We start from the raw sequence: 17,579 nt of genomic DNA, 5'->3' as shown, positions 1-17,579 counted from the left end.
GTTGCCATGGATCCTGTGTCCACAAGCACAGCTGTCAATCAGACAGCTGAGAGTCAGTCTGTTTCCATGGAGACTGATGCTGAGCAGACGGTTGGTGTCAATAAAGACGACGGAGGCTCAGAACAGCGAATGTCAGATGACAAAGAGGCGGAGCTTACCTCGGACCCCGCCCCCTCTCATATTAAAGGTGTGTGTTTGGACTCTGAAGGGTTTGGACTTTGGTTAGTTGTTGTTGTGTATGTTGATGTTTCCGTTTGTTTGTTGTTTCAGATGGAGCTGAAGGAGCTGCTGATCAGGACACACAGTGAGTCTCATATTCATTTATATGCTTCTCAGGGATGCTCAGTTCTGGACACTGCAGTCATATGTTTATGTATATTGACTAGTGATTGACCGATATTGATTTTTTTAGAATCAATAGCAATTATTTGCATGTTTATGTGCCCGATAACCGATGTGCAGAACCCATATTTATTTACTAAAAGTAAAACTTAAGTAAATAAGTGACCGAGTGAAGTAAGTCCATACATCACTTTGATTTTTCCTCCTTGGGTTGAAAATTAGCAGTCTTTCATGTTAAATTAAATCTTCATATTACAACAATAAAAACATTTTATTTATATCAGCTGCAATACTAAGCAAAATACATTTAGAAAATAAATAATGGGCAGGAGTGAGTTTATAAGCTGTTTGATATAAAGAGTGAAGAATAACTCTGGATAATGTTAATTCACTAAATAATATTCTCTGGAATATTGGAATAAACAAACAAAACATGGTATTTTTTTGCATTTCTCAGCTGGTATGTTATAGCAGAATTATTAATGTTTTTGTCATTCTAGATTCTGACAAAGTGCTGTTTATCTCTGCATTTACACACAACTATACTCAACCTGCGATCCCTCATGGAGATAATAAATCATTTCTATAGAGTTGTATTTGTTTAGATGTGCATTAATGGAATAATGCTTAAAAAAGTAAATGCTAATATAATTTAGGGTGTTTTAAACAAACAAATCTTGTTAAAAGTCACTTGCGGTGGCTGCTGGAGCATTTCAAGCATCGATTCGAACATCAATATGAACGTGATTCACCAGAGTAATGATGAGCATATAGACAACAGAGAGAATTCAGTTCAGTGTTTTCATTTCCAACATGGCTGTATATCAGTTTATTCAAGCAAATGTACATCTTCATTGAGGCTGGACTTGACGGATCACCTTTTGACTCGTATTTCTGTAACTAATATCAGCATTAATGTCTGCTATATTAAATAAAGATTACTAACTACAGCTAAGCGAGTGCTTTATCTATGCATGCCGTTGTTGTTGTCTCGTCTTCCTGCCCGCAATTCTCAAAACAATATCGATGAATCCGATATTACAAAACCGATAACCGATTATGGTAAAATGCTTAAATATCGGGAATAATATCGGTCAGTCTCTAATATTGACTTGGTGAAGTATAGACTGGATTGAGTGCAATGCAGTGATGTTCTGTTCTGTGGTCTGTCAGCGGGTCGGTGCGGTTCGTGAGTCGTCCGTGGCGTGTGGTGGACGGATCGCTCAATCGGCCCGTGTGTAAGGGCATGCTGGAGTCTCTGCTGCTGCACATCATGTCCAGTCCGGCTCTGCGTGAGTCCCAGCTGCTGCAGCACTACAGTCAGGTTCTGCAGCCCGTCGTGGTCCTGGACCTGCTGCAGGTGACGCTTCACCACCGCTTTAATCTGACTGCTGAGTGCTCCTTATTAGTTCCTGTTTCCTGGTTTCCACAGGGTCATAAAAGTCTTCGTTTTGATTTCAAGAGCTCTTGAATTTGGGGAATTTGTTTGTTTGTGTGTTCAGGTTCTGGTGGATCTGGGCTGCGTGAGGAAGCGCTACACCGTCCAGCAGCGCAAACCCTCGCTCTTCTCCAAACCCAGAGCGCCGCAGGTCAAAGGTCAGGCCGAGGTCAGTCTGCGGGACGTGGCGACGGCGTTCTACGAGCCAACGGTGGACTGCGTGCTCCGGCTGGCGCGGGTCTTTCCTCACGAGCTCAACTGGAACAAATGGGTCCAGCTGTGTCTGCGCACTTGACACCGCTCTCGAGATGCTATTTATGTTTTTATATGATCTGCTTTTGTTGCGCAAAATAAAGACACCGTTCCAAGTACCACTTTTAAGATATTCCTATTTCTATTAGTTTTCATATGCATTTTTACTTTGTCACAATGTACTTCATATGATATCACATATGGCTCATGATTTCAGCTCTGGGACACTGTATTCTGCTCTTAGATTATACATTAACCAGTCAAAGTACGCAAACATCCGACCTGTGAACACACAAACACACCCGCAGCATCACGCTCACCTCTGATCGCACTCACCTTCGCTGCTGTTGATTCTGTTCGCTGGTTTCACTTCTGGCCAGCGCAGAGCTGAGCTCATCAATCCCCTGACAAAGGCCAATCACGTGATCTTTTAGGATCTATCATGATTATTGAGATGAAATGGCTGTGAAAGAGCAGCATCTGATCCATTGCTCTAGTATTTAGAGCTGAAGATGTGTGTGGAGACTCAGATGCTCCATTCTAGAGGCTGTAATGTCAGTTTGCACCCCTTGAGAGGAACGTCTTATTAGTTCGAATTAGTGTGTTTTAGTAGGGCTGCCCTCAACTAAAGATGCTTCTGGTCGACTAGTTGTCGTTCATTTTGAGCATTAGTCGACTATTAGTCACACATTTGTGTCAGGGAAAAACAGTAAGGAGACTGCATTAACATTTTAATAACTTATACTAATAAAGTAGTGCTTTCTTTGTTGAATACGGTGACTATTTGAATTGGTTGATTTGAAGGTAGACATTTCACTCTCTATAGACATGTTTTTCATGTCTGTGGGGCAAGAATACACACGTTTTTTTAAGTTTCGCGCCCAAGTTCACTGAGACTGAGACAGCAGAAAGTGCATCCTGTTTGATTTCATTATTTTACAAATGCACAATGTTTCGTAATTATTCTGAGCGCACACAAATAAACGTAGTCTTTACGGGATCAAAAGATGTCTTACTCTTATCTGTGTGACCAAAAATGAGGGAGTATTTTAAGAGAAAGTGAGCGCACCGGCGCTTCCATCTCATGCAGTTGACGCACTACTCTTCAGCTTCACCACTTCAATAGAGGACATTTCTCAATGTACCTTTCTTTTACCACACAGACCAGCCATTAACGATTTGTCCGTCACTGACTGCGCAACTTCACCTTCTGTGGAATGTTTTTTTTTCTGCAAATATGCATCTAATAAAATTTTGATCGACCAATCTCTTCTCGTTGACTATTTGGAGGCAACCCTAGGTTTTAGTGATGGTGCTGTTTTATGGTCTTTCCTGGAAAGTCCTCATGGTACTGGCTTTTATTGCTCAGTCACTGATAGCGAGTTTTATATTTATCTCAGACATTTGACCCACACATGATGTCATTGTGTTGATATAGTACAGAACGAGTTTCGGCAGCTCCATAAGATCATAAATCAGCTTGATGGCTCGTTGGACTTGTTTAGGTCATTTTGACCCGTAGAGGATTTTCTTTTTCCTGAATTTTTTTAATTATTTTTTTAAAATATTGAACTAGAACGTATTGAGGTTATAACAACTTTCCAAAATGTTTGGACAACATTTGTACTTTTGTTGTTTTTGTTGTTGTCGTTGTTGCAGTGTAGTGTTCCTGGTCCAAAATGAGCAGGCTACAAAAAGAAGCTTATAAATCTCCCAGTTATGCTATATTATCACCAAATATTGAATTCCAAAACAAGCTGAGAAAGATTGAATCCAATGTTTGGTCATAATACAGCATAGTTTACTCTATAGCCTGAATTTTAATTTCAGATCAGTATGAGTGTGCAAACACATACCAGAGTCTCTTCAAACCAAGCAACATCTCAAGCAACTCAAGGTTGTGTTATATAGTAAATACATACATGATTGACAGACATGACACACACATCATATACACATTTGCTGACTTTATTTGATTTCATATATTTGATTTCATATTTTCATATCATTTCTTTAAAGGTTGATCACATCTAATCTGTTCCCTCAGTTGTCACAAAGTAAAACCCAAATATGAATCTCATGGCATCATCGTTTGCACTCAGAAAGTCCCAGACGACAGCAGAATCTGTCTGATGTTCACTACAAGTTACTAAACCTCTCAGTCCGAGTCCAAAGGCCCCGAGAATCTTCCTCTTCACTGAATACTAGAGACTACGTCTATTCTTTTATTTTAAAAGACCAATCAAATCTTCTCCTCAGACTGAGAGAGAAGTGCACAGCAGAGCTGCTTCACGATTTGTTGTTGTTACAAATGTCTTCTGAGAGGGAAACTTTCCGAGGCTCCAGCTTGAGTTTGATGGGGTCCTTGGGAGCCAGGAAACCGCTGATGCCGAGCTCTAGAGGAACCTGCGAAGAACAAGAGAAGGTCAGCGTGAGAGAAGGAGCACACGTCCTCCTGTGAGACCATGTGGAGGATCCGTCCGCTCACCTGAGTCTCGGCACACACGGAGACGTCGAACCTCTGCAGGATCTCCACGATGGCCAGCTTCATGGTCACCTGAGCGAATCGCATCCCGATGCAGTTCCTGGGTCCGAGACCGAAGGGCATGTACATGTAGGGGTCGATCGACTCCTTATTGCCTTTAGTGAACCTGAGGATGAGGCAAGAGAGTCACTTCTGCTCATTACGAGGATCACTACAAGCATTTACTCTAAAGAACCAGTGAGCCAGTTTTATCTTCTTCTTAACTTTTGGACCTAGTCCACTACATTGCTTTGTTTTATGGGTTAATGATTGAAAGACGTCCTGACCTCTCAGGTTTGAAGCTCTCAGGGTCGCTCCAGTAATCCGGGTCTCTGTGGAGCGCGTATGTAGGGACCATGACCACCGTGTCTTTAGGGATGAGGAGGCCGTTGATATCCACCGTTTTCTTACAGACCCGCTCGAGGCGACCAGCGACGGGGAACAGCCGGAGAGACTCGCTCAGCGCCGCGTCCAGATAGTCCATGTTCATCATGGCTTCATAGTCCACTGGAGCCTTCAACACAATGGAGTCAGCGGTTAAACTCTCAAACCGGTCACACTTACAGTTTCATTCAGTTCTCTGAGCTCTACCTTATTAGGAAAGGTCTCGTCGATCTCCTCCTGCAGTTTCTTCATGGCCTCTGGGTTGGTCGCCATATTGTAGAAGAAGTAGGACAGAGTGCTGCTGCTGGTCTCGTACCCGGCGAAGATGAAGATCATGGACTGCGAGAGGATCTCATGGTCGCTCAGACCTGCACAGGATATGGTGTGAAGAAACAAGTACAAGCTCTTATTCTGTGGAGAACTATCTGAGATGCTTCACCTTTCTCTGTGTGTTCATCGCCGCTTCTCTGCTCAGTTTTCCCTTCTGTCTGAGAATCAACCATCAGCTGCAGGAAGTCCACCCGCTTCTACAGGAAGGTGCATGTGATTATATTTACGTTCCTGCTATCTAAAGCCATTTATCAGTTCACGAATGCTTTGGTGTTGTTCATGTGAAGTGTTTGTCGTACCTTCTTGTGGTCATCGGCCACTCTTTCGGACTTGATCTTCTGTAGGGCAGCGTAGAAGAAATCAGTCACAGATGTCGGGAAAAAGGCGAAATTCATTTTGTCCAGGACAGGGGTGATGAAAGGAAATAAGGCTAGTGAAGAAAAGGAGTTGAGAAACAGGCTGTTATCAAAATGTCCTACGCTGGAGTATGTTGAACGGACAGGACTAGTTTAGCTGTTTACCGGTGATCAGAAACACAGGGTTCAGGAAGTCAAACTTCAGCATTTTCTTGATGTTGGTCACAAATGGATCTTTAGGGTTGTTGAGAGAGTCGATGTCGACGCTGAACGCCGTGCTGGTCACCACATCCATACTGTATGGGCCGAAGAACCTAAATACATCCAGAGAGGAGAAAACTATTATTAGTCTTACCCAAGCGGCAACCTCCCGCTCTCTCTATTGAAACCAACACGGAAGTGGCTTAAACTGTAATTCATGGACTGGCCGCTAGAGACTGGCTGCAGAAGAGAGTCAATCCCAGTGACACTCCATGTTAAAATGCCCAACTTCACAGCAGGAAAAAAGTATGTTTACAGCCTGGTACAAAAAGTGGTTTTGGTCTATTTAGCTAATTTCGCCCTTCATGTCAACTGTGAGGGGGGTGAATTTTTTTATAACTCATCCGTTTAAGTTAAATTAAGCCTTAAAGTTCTGCATAATTAAGGGTGTGGCCACTTGAGTGACAGGGGGATTGCCGCTGCTGTCAGCACTGTCGAGCTGGGTGGGCGTGGTTTCAGCAACCAGCTCCAGCCATGTCCCGCTTTTTTGGCCATTTTCGATTATCGGGAGTGACGCGCAGTGACATGATTCCAAGATGGAGACAACCGAATCCCGCCCAATATAGGCTTCAAAAACGCTCTTCAGAAACCTACGGATGACGTCACGGACACTACGTCTATATTTTTTACAGTCTATGGTCTTAACTGATAAAATTATAACTCATATACTCTATAAAACATTCTGGGAGGTTATAAAAGGTTATTGTTGAGGTATTTTTACACCTTTGCTCTGGTGATTACAGCGATACCATTGCAGCTCCATTCTTATCTATTTAGATACTAAGAAGGCATACGTGATTTTATATAAGACTCTTTGAGTGTGCGACTCACTCTTTTACGTCCAAAGCTCCTCCTCGTTTCACTGCCTTTCCCAGATTATCAACCAGAATGCGAGAGTGTGTCTTCATGATGCCAAACATCTAGAGCGAGAAACAGCAGTATATCATCATCAAGATTACTCACAGACAACAGAGATATTTTAATATCAAACACAGATCCTCCTGAGCAAGATTCATTCTGTAGTTCAAACCAGTCATTTTACATCTTGAACTTTTTTGTGTGTATTTGTCTTGCAGCTCAGTATTACTGCTTTCAGATTCTGCTTTAGGTAAGAAACACTAACATTTTGGGGCACTCATGGCCTAATGGTTAGAGAGTTTGACTTCTAACCCGAAGGTTGCGAGTTCAAGTCTCAGGTTCGGCAGCTATTGTAGGTGGAGATGAATAAATAAGAAGCGCTCTTTCCATCCTCAATACCATTACTGAGGTGAGACCCTTGAGCAAGACACTGAACCCCAAAGTGCTCCCTGTGTGCCCATGGATGGGTAAAATGCAGAGCACAAATTCACCATACTTGGCCACAAGTCACATCTTTTCCTTTCCATTAACTATTGCTATAACACTAACAAATGACAAAGATAAAGATAAGATACAGCATTGTTAAATCCTATTGGGAATCATTTGCTCAGTTCAACTCCAGTTCAGGTTTTTCTCTAGGATGACTGAAGGGTTATATGTGGCATCAAAGAAAGACATGTATGTGTGAGTGATTCCAGCCTCACAGACCTCCTTTAACCTCCCGCTGGTGAAGGAGGGCGAGAGGACGCTGCGGATCCTCCTCCAATCGTCGTCTTCAACGATGGACACGGCGTCGTACAGCTGCCCGTTCAGACGGAAGTTCTGTCGGTTCAGAGGATAAGCAGATAAAACCACACAAGCTCTTGTGAAACGGACAACATTGCTACATTCTCCGTGGATCAAATATGAGTTTGACGAGGCTGGTTTAATTTCAGAATTAAAAATGAGGATTTTACCCTTCTGTTGGTGAAGAGAGAGTAACATTCTTTAACCAGGATGGTTTTGATGATGGATTGGTCCATGATGGACAGAATGGGCTGCCTCGCATCGTAGAAACTGAAAAACAATATTAACTTTAAATGCAGAAGAATCGTTTAGTTGATGATTGATTCACGTTCAGTATTTCATAATCACCATTTTTTCAGCTCATTCTCCATTACAGATATTATAAAGCTTGTCATTGATCTCATAAAAGACAGTGTTAAACCTAAGCGTTTTATTATTTCATTTCAAACTGATGTTCTCATCTGAATCCCTTTTGTTTCTTTTGATGTTCTGAACTGATTCTTTGTGTCTAATCTGTGAGGTTTCATTGGTTGATGCCACACTCACCCCCAGACTCGTCCATACTTCTTGAAACACTCCAGATCAAAATTGTGAAACCCCTGAAAGTGCAGAGACAAATTGTTCACATTTAGAATAAAATTCAAAGATTTCAATGACACCCAGGTTCACGTCAGATTTCTTCATTAAAGTGAGCAGATGGACTGATGGTGAACCAGAAGACTAGGAGATGTTCAGATGAGTCCAAAGGTCAGTTTTGATATCATATTCATACTTTATGTGCTCTAAAACTAAAAACTCACCTTCTTATATTCCAGCATTGTTCCGAAGAACGGAAGGGGTTTGGGTCCAGGGATGCCCAGGTTCTTGAATAAACTGTGAGGCCAGGAGCCATATCTGGAAATGACATCAAAACCGTAAGAATAACAGCTTTTTAGACTGTTCTCAGACAGAGCAGCAGATTTTGCTTCAGCAGAAGAATGTCATCAGGTTACTGTCATTCTTCAAACACGTTGCTTACCGACTCATTTATATTGATATTCCAGACCTAGAACTAATTATTCAGTTTAGTCACTTACATGAACAGAAGTGCCACAAACAGTATGAGCAGAGCCCATGTTTCAGCGGAGAAGAACAGACCGTAGCTCATGGTGTCTGCTGCGGGACGCTCGACTATAGAAACACTGGCACTGAGCCGCAGCAGCTTTATTCTGCTCTTAGATTACACATTAACCAATGGAGAAGACGCAAACACAAGAGAGTTCAACCTCTGAACACACAAACACACCCGCAGCGTCACACTCACCTCTGACCAAATGCCTCTAGCAGTCTCTGGTTTATTGCTCATGTTTGTTGGTTCCACTGCCAAACAGCTCTGAGCTGAAATCATCAATCCCATGTGAAAGATAAATCACATGATCTTTCTGAGATCTGTGGATAATTGTTTGATCTGGGGTGCAGTGAGATCCCCTGCTTCTTCTCAGATGTGTAAGCATTGTCATTATTTCTCCAGGAGAAACATCTGAGATAACGTTGATAGATAAATAAAACCTACTGTGTCTCCTGAGCCTATGAAAGTGGAGTCGTGTATGTGGTCATTCTGTGAGTTTTTAGTGATCTTAGAGGTTTGACCCACACATGACGTCATTGTGATTGTTATTTAGCTTCATGGCTCATTGGTCTTGTTTGGGCTATTTTTTTTCTTGATAGGACAGTGAAGATATGACAGGAATCGTGTGGAGGACAGGGGGATGGGATATATATGCCCACAAGGCTTTTGGTGCCAACTTGTTCGGGTCATTTTGATTTCTCCAGAAATGCTAGCTAGTGTTATGATATTGGACTAATACTGAGCCTATAACAATGTCACAAACATGTCTGAACAACTTTGTACCTTTTTGAGAATTTCCCCCCTCACTTTTTAGTTGTAGTGTTTCTGATTCAAGTTAAGTGGCTTACAAAAACTTTATGCTATATTATTGCCAGTTATTGGATTAAATCTATTTATCATTTTGTTTTCCTTCAATTAGCACAAGTTCTTTGTTTCTCTTAAGAACTGACTGACTACAGGCTTCATTGATATGAGCTAATGCTCCTCAGTTTAGTAAAAACTGGCATTATTTGTGGGTATTTTTGGAAATATTAAATCAAATATGGAAATTGCATGTGTACTTTAACGTTCAACCATGACGTTTGTTTTGAAGTTTGTGGTGTTCCCAGTGAAAAAAACAAAACAAACAAAAACGAATTCTGTCTATACGCTGAATTAATATTTAAACTTTTTATGATTGTGCAAACAGGTATCAAAGTCTTTAAAGCAACCCACATTTCAAGCAACTTAATCCGGTCTGCTCTTGGAAAGGAGGAGGGATGAAGACTGCATTCAGCAGTTTAGTTTCAGTTTGCTCTGTTCTCTAAAGGCTTTTGTTGGCTTTAGTTGTGGGGCAGGTCTGGGCATGTTCTCCTGTGAATATGAGAAGGAAACTAGCTAGATGGTAAAGGTGACGTGTGTCAGCTTTGCACCCAAAGGAATCTCAACAAAATGAATGACTGTTTTCAAACAGGGCTGCCATTGGTCATTAGACTGAAGGTTCCACCCTAAATGTACTCAGAAGTTGCCGTTCACATATTCACAAAGCTACATTTGTGTGTGATTCTGAGCCTTCTCCAACCGTCTGGGTCTAAACCCACATACATTAAACACGTTTATAATAATCGCTCATAAATACTTCATTTTGAGTACTTATGTACAAACTGTGCTGGGTAGATTACTTACAAATTGTAGTTCATTACAAACTCCATATTACAGGACAAAAATTGTAATTGGTAACTTAATCCATCACATTACATGTTTTAAGTGATAAAATCAGACTACTTTTAGATTAGTTTTGACCTGTCTTGTTTATCACGTTGATTTAAATATAATTTTATATTGATAGACACGGTTGCTCCTGTACGCTTCAAAAGACTTGAGAAAAACAATTTGTCACCTTGGTACAACGAGCACACTCGCACCTTAAAAATAACAGCCTGGAAAATGGAGCGCAGCTGGAATAAAACAAATGTATTTTGTATTGCAAGGAGGGAAAGTATTTTCAGATGAGCTAAGCTGGATCATAACATCACTGCTACAGAGTTGCTTTATAGATGAATTGAACTTGTTCTATAATAAAGGTGATGCCTTTTCTTGAATAGTCCAGTCTGATGTGTTTAAAAGACATCTCAAACACACACATCACATACATTTCTGCAGACCTTTTTGATACATTTTATTTCATATTTCCATACAATTTCTCATTTGCATATTGTTTCTTTAAAGGTTAACCTCATGTTTTGTTCACTTAATCAAGGCAAGGCAATGAATCTTATGGCATCATCAATTGCAGTCTCAGAAAGTCCCAAATGACAGCCAAATCTGGCCAACATTTACTACAAGTTACTAAACCTCTCAGTCTAAGTCCAGGCCCTGAATAAGAATCTTCCTCTTCACTGAAGACTACAGACTACATTCATTCTTTTATTTTATTTTTTAAAGACTAATAAAACCTTCTCCGCAGACCAAAAGAGGAGCATGCTGCAGATGAACGCAGTTTGAGAGCTGCTTTAAGATTTGTTGTTGTTACAAATGTCTTCTGAGAGGGAAACTTTCCGAGGCTTGAACTTGAGTTTGATAGGGTTCTTGGGAATCAGGAAACCACCGTTGCCGAACTCTAGAGGAACCTGTGAAGAACAAGAGAAGGTCAAGTGAGAGAAGGAGCACACGTCCTCCTGTGAGACCATGTGGAGGATCCGTCCGCTCACCTGAGTCTCGGCACACACGGAGACGTCGAACCTCTGCAGGATCTCCACGATGGCCAGCTTCATGGTCACCTGAGCGAATCGCATCCCGATGCAGTTCCTGGGTCCCAGACCGAAGGGCATGTACATGTAGGGGTCGATCGACTCCTTATTGCCTTTAGTGAACCTGAGGATGAGGCAAGAGAGTCACTTCTGCTCATTATGAGGATCACTACAAGCATTTACTCTAAAGAACCAGTGAGATGTTAAGCTTTCAGTAGAAAAATGTGTTTTCAGCTGTTAACTGGAGAATCTCAAACCTCTCAGGTTTGAAGCTCTCTGGGTCGCTCCAGTAATCCGGGTCTCTGTGGAGGACGAAGGTCGGGATCATGACCACTGTGTCTTTAGGGATGAGGAGGCCGTTGATATCCACCGTTTTCTTACAGACCCGCTCGAGGCGACCAACAATAGGGTACAGCCGGAGAGACTCGCTCAGTGCCGCGTCCAGATAGTCCATGTTCATGATGCCTTCGTAGTCCACCGGAGCCTTCAACACAAAGTCAACGGCTAGAGTCTCAAAGCCTCACAGTGATTCTGATGAGTGTTTAATTGGTTTCTTTCTGTTATACCTTATTAGGAAAGGTCTGGTCGACCTCCTCCTGCAGTTTCTTCATGGCCTCTGGGTTGGTTGCCAGACTGTAGAAGAAGTAGGACAGAGCGCTGCTGCTGGTCTCGTAACCTCCGAGGATGAAGACTATGGACTGCGAGAGGATCTCATGGTCACTCAGACCTGCATGCGACACATTGAGAGGAATGTGTTTTCCAATGCGGTACAAGCTCTTATTCTGTGGTTAACTATCTGAGATGCTTCACCTTTCTCTGGGTGTTCATCATGCTCAGATTTCCCTGCTGTCTGAGAATCAACCATCAGTTGCAGGAAATCCACCCGCTTCTAAAGAAGATGCATGTGCACGCTTTTATTCAAAGCTACCTACACTTGATTGGAGGTATAAATCAATTTCATACATTCCCTGGCAGTCAAACCTATGACCTTGGTGTTGTTCATGTGAAGTGTTTGTCGTACCTTCTTGTGGTCATCGGCCACTCTTTCGGACTTGATCTTCTGTAGGGCAGCGTAGAAGAAATCGGTCACAGATGTCGGGAAAAAGGCGACATTCATTTTCTCCAGGACAGGGGTCAGGAAAGGAAATAAACCTTGTGAAGAAATTGAAAAGGGACTTTAAGATCTTAAGATTGCTGAACGGACAGGACTAGTTGAGCTGTTTACCGGTGATCATGAACACAGGGTTCAGTAAGTCAAACTTCAGCATTTTCTTGATGTTGGTCACAAATGGATCTTTAGGGTTGTTGAGAGAGTCGATGTCGACGCTGAATGATGTGCTGGTCACCACATCCATACTGTATGCACCAAAGAGCCTACACACATCATCATCATCCGATAAACATATATTCTCTATAAACAGCGAATGTTTCCCATTATAAATGTCTGTCTGGGAGGTTATAAAAGGTTATTGTTGTAGTCTTTGAACACCTTTGCTCTGGTGATTAAAGTGATACCTTTGCAGCTCTTTTTAATCTTGTTCAGATAATAAGAAGGCATACATATTATGTAAGACTCTTGAGACTCTCACTCTTTAATATCCACGCTTTCTCCTCGTTTCACTGCCTTTCCCAGATTATCAACCAGAATGCGAGAGTGTGTCTTCATGATGCCAAACATCTAGAGCGAGAAACAGCAGTATATCATCATCAAGATTACTCACAGACAACAGAGATATTTTAATATCAAACACAGATCCTCCAGAGCAAGATTCATTCTGCAGTTCAAACCAGCCATTTTACATCTTGAACTCATTCTTGTGTATTTGCACTGCAGCTCAGTTTTACTGCTTTCAGGTAACACTACAGATAAGAGATATTAACTATAGCTATATAATGCTTATTTGAGTGAGAATGATACAGAGAAAGATAATAAGATACAGCATTGTTAAATCCTAATGGGAATCATTTGCTCAGTTCAGCTCCAGTCCGGGTTTCTCTCTAGGATGACTGAAGGGTTATATGTGGCATCAAATGAAAGACATGTATGTGTGAGTGATTCCAGCCTCACAGACCTCCTTTAACCTCCCGCTGGTGAAGGAGGGCGAGAGGACGCTGCGGATCCTCCTCCAATCGTTGTTTTCAATGATAGACACGGCGTCATACAGCTGTCCGTTCAGACCTAAATTCTGTCGGATTAGAGGATAAATGAAGATAACAGACACCACAAGCACAAACACATATTGTTTCGTCTGCCTGAAAACATTAAAATGAAAAAAAAAAAAACTTCATATAAAGCCCTTAATAGTTTAGCTCAGGCATACCTAACTAGTCTCCTACTACGCTACAATCCCTCACGCTCCCTAACTAGTCTCCTACTACGCTACAATCCCTCACGCTCCCTAAGGAGCAAAAATCTGGACTTTTAGTAGTACCTAGGATAGCAAAGTCCACTAAAGGAGGGAGAGCCTTTTCACATTTGGCTCCCAAACTCTGGAATAGCCTTCCTGATAATGTTCGGGGTGCACTCTCTATGTTTAAATCTAGATTAAAGACTCATCTCTTTAGCCAAGCATTCACATAATGGATCTCATAACGTTGTACTTCAGTTACATCTGATCAAATGCACATCAACACATTTTTGCTTAGCTAGAACAGCAGCTACGCTAATTATTTCTCTGTTTGTTTCTCTGTTTCTGTCACAGGATGAACACCCCGTGGTAACTAGGAATTACACAAGATTCAGTCTGGATTCAGAATACCCGAGAAGAGATGATGCCAACCCCTCAGAGGACCTCAGATGACGCCAGACTCGAAAAAACATACAGCACTACACAATTCTGCTACAAGTTTGATTGCAACACATAATCATTACTGTTAATAGTGTTCATCGTCTGTTTGATTACGTCATCTATACCATATGTACATTACCACTACCTACTAAATATATTGTAGAAACCTTCATTTTCTGTACAGCTGCTTTGCAACAATTTGCATCGTAAAAAGCTGTATACAAATAAACTTGAATTTAATTTATTCATAAAAATGTAAAACAAAAACATATTTCGAACTTAAATTTCTGCTAAAGTGTCTGTATTACAATGATATTACAATGATGATGATAATGATGAAGATAATTTTACCCTTCTGTTGGTGAAGAAAGAGTAACATTCTTTAATCAGGATGGTTTTGATGATGGATTGGTCCATGATGGACAGAACGGGCTGCCTCGCATCGTAGAAACTGCCAGAAACGCAAACAATATTAGCATTCCATTCAGAAGAATCATTCAGTTCATTATAATCATTACTTCACCAGAATTGTTCATTACAGATCTTTTGAAGCTTATCGCTGATCTCATTTGATTTCAAACTGATGTTCACATCTGACTCAATTTTTAGTTGTCTGATGTGTGAGGTTTCATTAGTTAATCTCACTCACCCCCAGACTCGTCCATACTTCTTGAAACACTCCGTATCAAATGTATGAAACCCCTGAGAGCACAGAGACAGACGTGTTCATGTTTAGAGTACAATCCAGAGTCATAGAAGACGTGAGGACTATGAAAAGACATAAAGCTAAAGTAACAACACCCAGGTTTGTGTTAGATTTATTCACTAAAGTGAGCAGATGGACTGATGGTGAACCAGGAGATGTTCGAATGTGTCCAAAGGTCTAAAAACTAAACTAAAACTAAAACCTCACCTTCTTATATTCCAGCATCGTCCCGATAAACGGAAGGGGTTTGGGTCCAGGGATGCCCAGGTTCTTGAATAAACTGTGAGGCCAGGATCCATATCTGGAAATGACATTAAAACCGTAAGAATAACAGCTTTTTAGACTGTTCTCAGACAGAGCAGCAGATTTTGCTTCTAAATGCTTTGGGTCTATAAAAATGTAATTCTCCAAACTCATTACAAACTGACTCATTTATATCAACATTGCAGAAGAGTGTCAAAAGTCACTCACATGAACAGAAGTGCCACAAACAGTATGAGCAGAGCCCATGTTTCGGCGGAGAAGAACAGACCGTAGCTCATGGTTTCTGGTCGACTATAGAAACACTGGCACTGAGCCGCAGCAGCTATATTCTGCTCTTAGATTACACATTAACCAATGGAGAAGATGCAAACATGATTGTGTTCAACCTCAGGAGACCCTCACAAACACACCCACGCTCACCTCTGATCAAACTCACCGTACATTCATCAAACAACTGCAGCTCGATCACAGGCCGCTTACATAATCTGACAAGACTAGTCTTACAGCTTAGTCATCTAAAGACTGGTCAGAACTTTTTAAATTCATTTAAATAAAAAAGAGGAACTGTAGACAAAGTTCTCAGCATTTCTACTTTCTAATCTGGCGGTCTAATAAACCTGGTATTCTACATTCCGGCTATTGTTAAGCTCTGTGACAAATAGTTTTTGATCTTCTATTGTAAGTCAGTTGGATAAAAGCATCTGCCAAATGCATAGTTTGTGTAAATGTAAATGCAGTATTTTTGTATTCACAGAGCTGATTTTGTGATGTTTGGATCTCAATTCAGACAATCTGGAGTCTGTTTCTAGATAAGGATGCATAACTGGGATGAAATGTTTATTTCATCTCTTTAACGTGACATTTGTCATCTTCAGCATGTGTTCAGACTGCTTGAGTCTTTGTAGACCAGAGATGGTCTGTTTTTCTCTCTAAACTACATTTGATTGTGCAAACAGGAACCATTGACACTGGCCCTTATTTCAAGCAACTCTATTTTCTCACTCGATCCAGAAGAATAGAGGAGGACGACCGAATGGATCATGTTTTGTAGAGGTCTCAGGTCGCTCCGGATGACTGCGTCAGGGTTTATGAGCACCAAGTCGTTCCCACACTCTTAAAAATAAAGGTGCTTCACGATGACATAGAAGAACCTTTTTTTGTCTAAATGGTTCCATAAAGAACCTTTAACATCTGAAGAACCTTTCTGTTTCACAAAAGATTCTAGTGGCAAAAAAAAAAAAAAAAAAACATTCTTCAGATTATGAAAAGCTAAGAAAGAGATGGTTCTTTAAAGAACCTTTGACTGAATGGTTCTTTGTGGAACCAAAAATGGTTCTTCTATGGCATCAGTTGAAGAACCTTTTAAAGCAGCTTTATTTTTAAGAGTGCAGAGCAGGTCTGGGCATTTTCTCCTGAGAATGAGGGAAACTTGTTGGACTTAACTGTAATATGGCCAAAATAATAACTTTCCAAACAGGTTTTTTTTTTTGTTCAGCAGATTGTTTAATGAATATCCACCTTATTTTGCAACACAGAAGTAAGATCTTTTCTGTGAATGTGCATGACTTCATTACTAGAAGAATAACGACGTGCAATAAACAGTAAAACTATTTGTTCTACAAATCATTGTGAATATTTTACATTTTTACATACATTCAGCCGTGAAATGCAGATGAATGAGATACGACTGCTGTGTCCAGACTGTGAAGTCCAGAGCGTTCAGAGAGCATTCAAAAGTAACATTCTCAATATCTGAGAAATGGAATGTTCCCTAAACATTCACACAACACAGAAAACATTTGATACATTCAGAGAACATTCAAAAAGAACATGTTTACTTAATGAGAATGTCAGCAAAGCATATTTGTTGTTAGCTTGGTCCACACATAATGTTTAAACAGTTTTTAAGAGACTTTCATTTTACTTGAGACCATTTACCATTTTAACTGATGGTGGGAGATTGAACAGATTTAATTTGAGGAAAACCACATCAAAAAACAAACAAACAAAAAAGTAAACCAGTGAAAAAGAATGAGCCGACTGCATGAGAAATGTGTTGATCATAGAGTTATCTGTATGGTGTGTGATGTTTACGATGGGTTATAATCATCGTCCAGAGAGCAGCAATCTCAGCACTGGGTGAAGTAGGCCATTGGTTTATGTAATGGTAATGGTTCTGGGTCATCAACACAAGTATATGATCATATGGTCACCTTCCACAACTCTGTTTAAATATGTGTGCCCTTTAGTAAAATGTCAGAAAAGTGTTTTTGGAATATTTTTCTATGCGAACTGGTGATAGAACATTTAAAAGGCGATTTAAAATGGTGAAAACCACAAATGGCAGCCAAGGACTTAAATATTCACAGTCTGATGTTAGAAGATATAGTTAATGGAAATATTTTTGACTGATATTGTGTCAACAGAGAACACTATTCATAATATTAATATG

At 40.8% G+C, this 17,579-nt stretch overlaps 3 protein-coding genes across 3 annotated transcripts; 1 reads left to right on the top strand and 2 right to left on the bottom strand.

The window, feature by feature from the left end:
- The first annotated feature begins 6 nt into the window (after nucleotides 1-6).
- LOC141336169 (general transcription factor 3C polypeptide 1) lies at nucleotides 7-2,151 on the top strand. Its single transcript, XM_073841705.1, has 4 exons — nucleotides 7-187; nucleotides 271-304; nucleotides 1,516-1,702; nucleotides 1,845-2,151. Exons 1-4 carry the CDS (start codon nucleotides 7-9, stop codon nucleotides 2,073-2,075), a joined length of 633 nt encoding a protein of 210 aa, XP_073697806.1. The 3' UTR covers nucleotides 2,076-2,151.
- Nucleotides 2,152-3,979: 1,828 nt separating this feature from the next.
- On the bottom strand, nucleotides 3,980-8,754 carry LOC141336125 (cytochrome P450 3A30-like). Its single transcript, XM_073841650.1, has 13 exons — nucleotides 8,608-8,754; nucleotides 8,332-8,425; nucleotides 8,078-8,130; nucleotides 7,702-7,801; nucleotides 7,454-7,567; nucleotides 6,719-6,807; nucleotides 5,792-5,940; nucleotides 5,570-5,700; nucleotides 5,380-5,467; nucleotides 5,148-5,308; nucleotides 4,844-5,070; nucleotides 4,521-4,683; nucleotides 3,980-4,438 (listed from the first exon to the last, which is right to left on the bottom strand). The coding sequence occupies exons 1-13, from the start codon at nucleotides 8,676-8,678 to the stop codon at nucleotides 4,322-4,324; spliced, it is 1,557 nt and encodes a 518-aa protein (XP_073697751.1). The 5' UTR covers nucleotides 8,679-8,754; the 3' UTR covers nucleotides 3,980-4,321.
- Nucleotides 8,755-10,768: 2,014 nt separating this feature from the next.
- Nucleotides 10,769-15,526, bottom strand: LOC141336126 (cytochrome P450 3A27-like). Its single transcript, XM_073841651.1, has 13 exons — nucleotides 15,335-15,526; nucleotides 15,071-15,164; nucleotides 14,807-14,859; nucleotides 14,509-14,608; nucleotides 13,441-13,554; nucleotides 12,958-13,046; nucleotides 12,594-12,742; nucleotides 12,390-12,520; nucleotides 12,179-12,257; nucleotides 11,935-12,095; nucleotides 11,626-11,852; nucleotides 11,330-11,492; nucleotides 10,769-11,248 (listed from the first exon to the last, which is right to left on the bottom strand). Exons 1-13 carry the CDS (start codon nucleotides 15,403-15,405, stop codon nucleotides 11,132-11,134), a joined length of 1,548 nt encoding a protein of 515 aa, XP_073697752.1. The 5' UTR covers nucleotides 15,406-15,526; the 3' UTR covers nucleotides 10,769-11,131.
- Between the last annotated feature and the right edge of the window lie 2,053 nt (nucleotides 15,527-17,579).

The sequence above is a fragment of the Garra rufa genome, chromosome 6, assembly GCF_049309525.1.
Source record: "Garra rufa chromosome 6, GarRuf1.0, whole genome shotgun sequence".
Taxonomy (NCBI): domain Eukaryota; kingdom Metazoa; phylum Chordata; class Actinopteri; order Cypriniformes; family Cyprinidae; genus Garra; species Garra rufa.
Note: the sequence above shows the minus strand (reverse complement) of the source record. Positions and strands in the feature narration are given on the sequence as shown.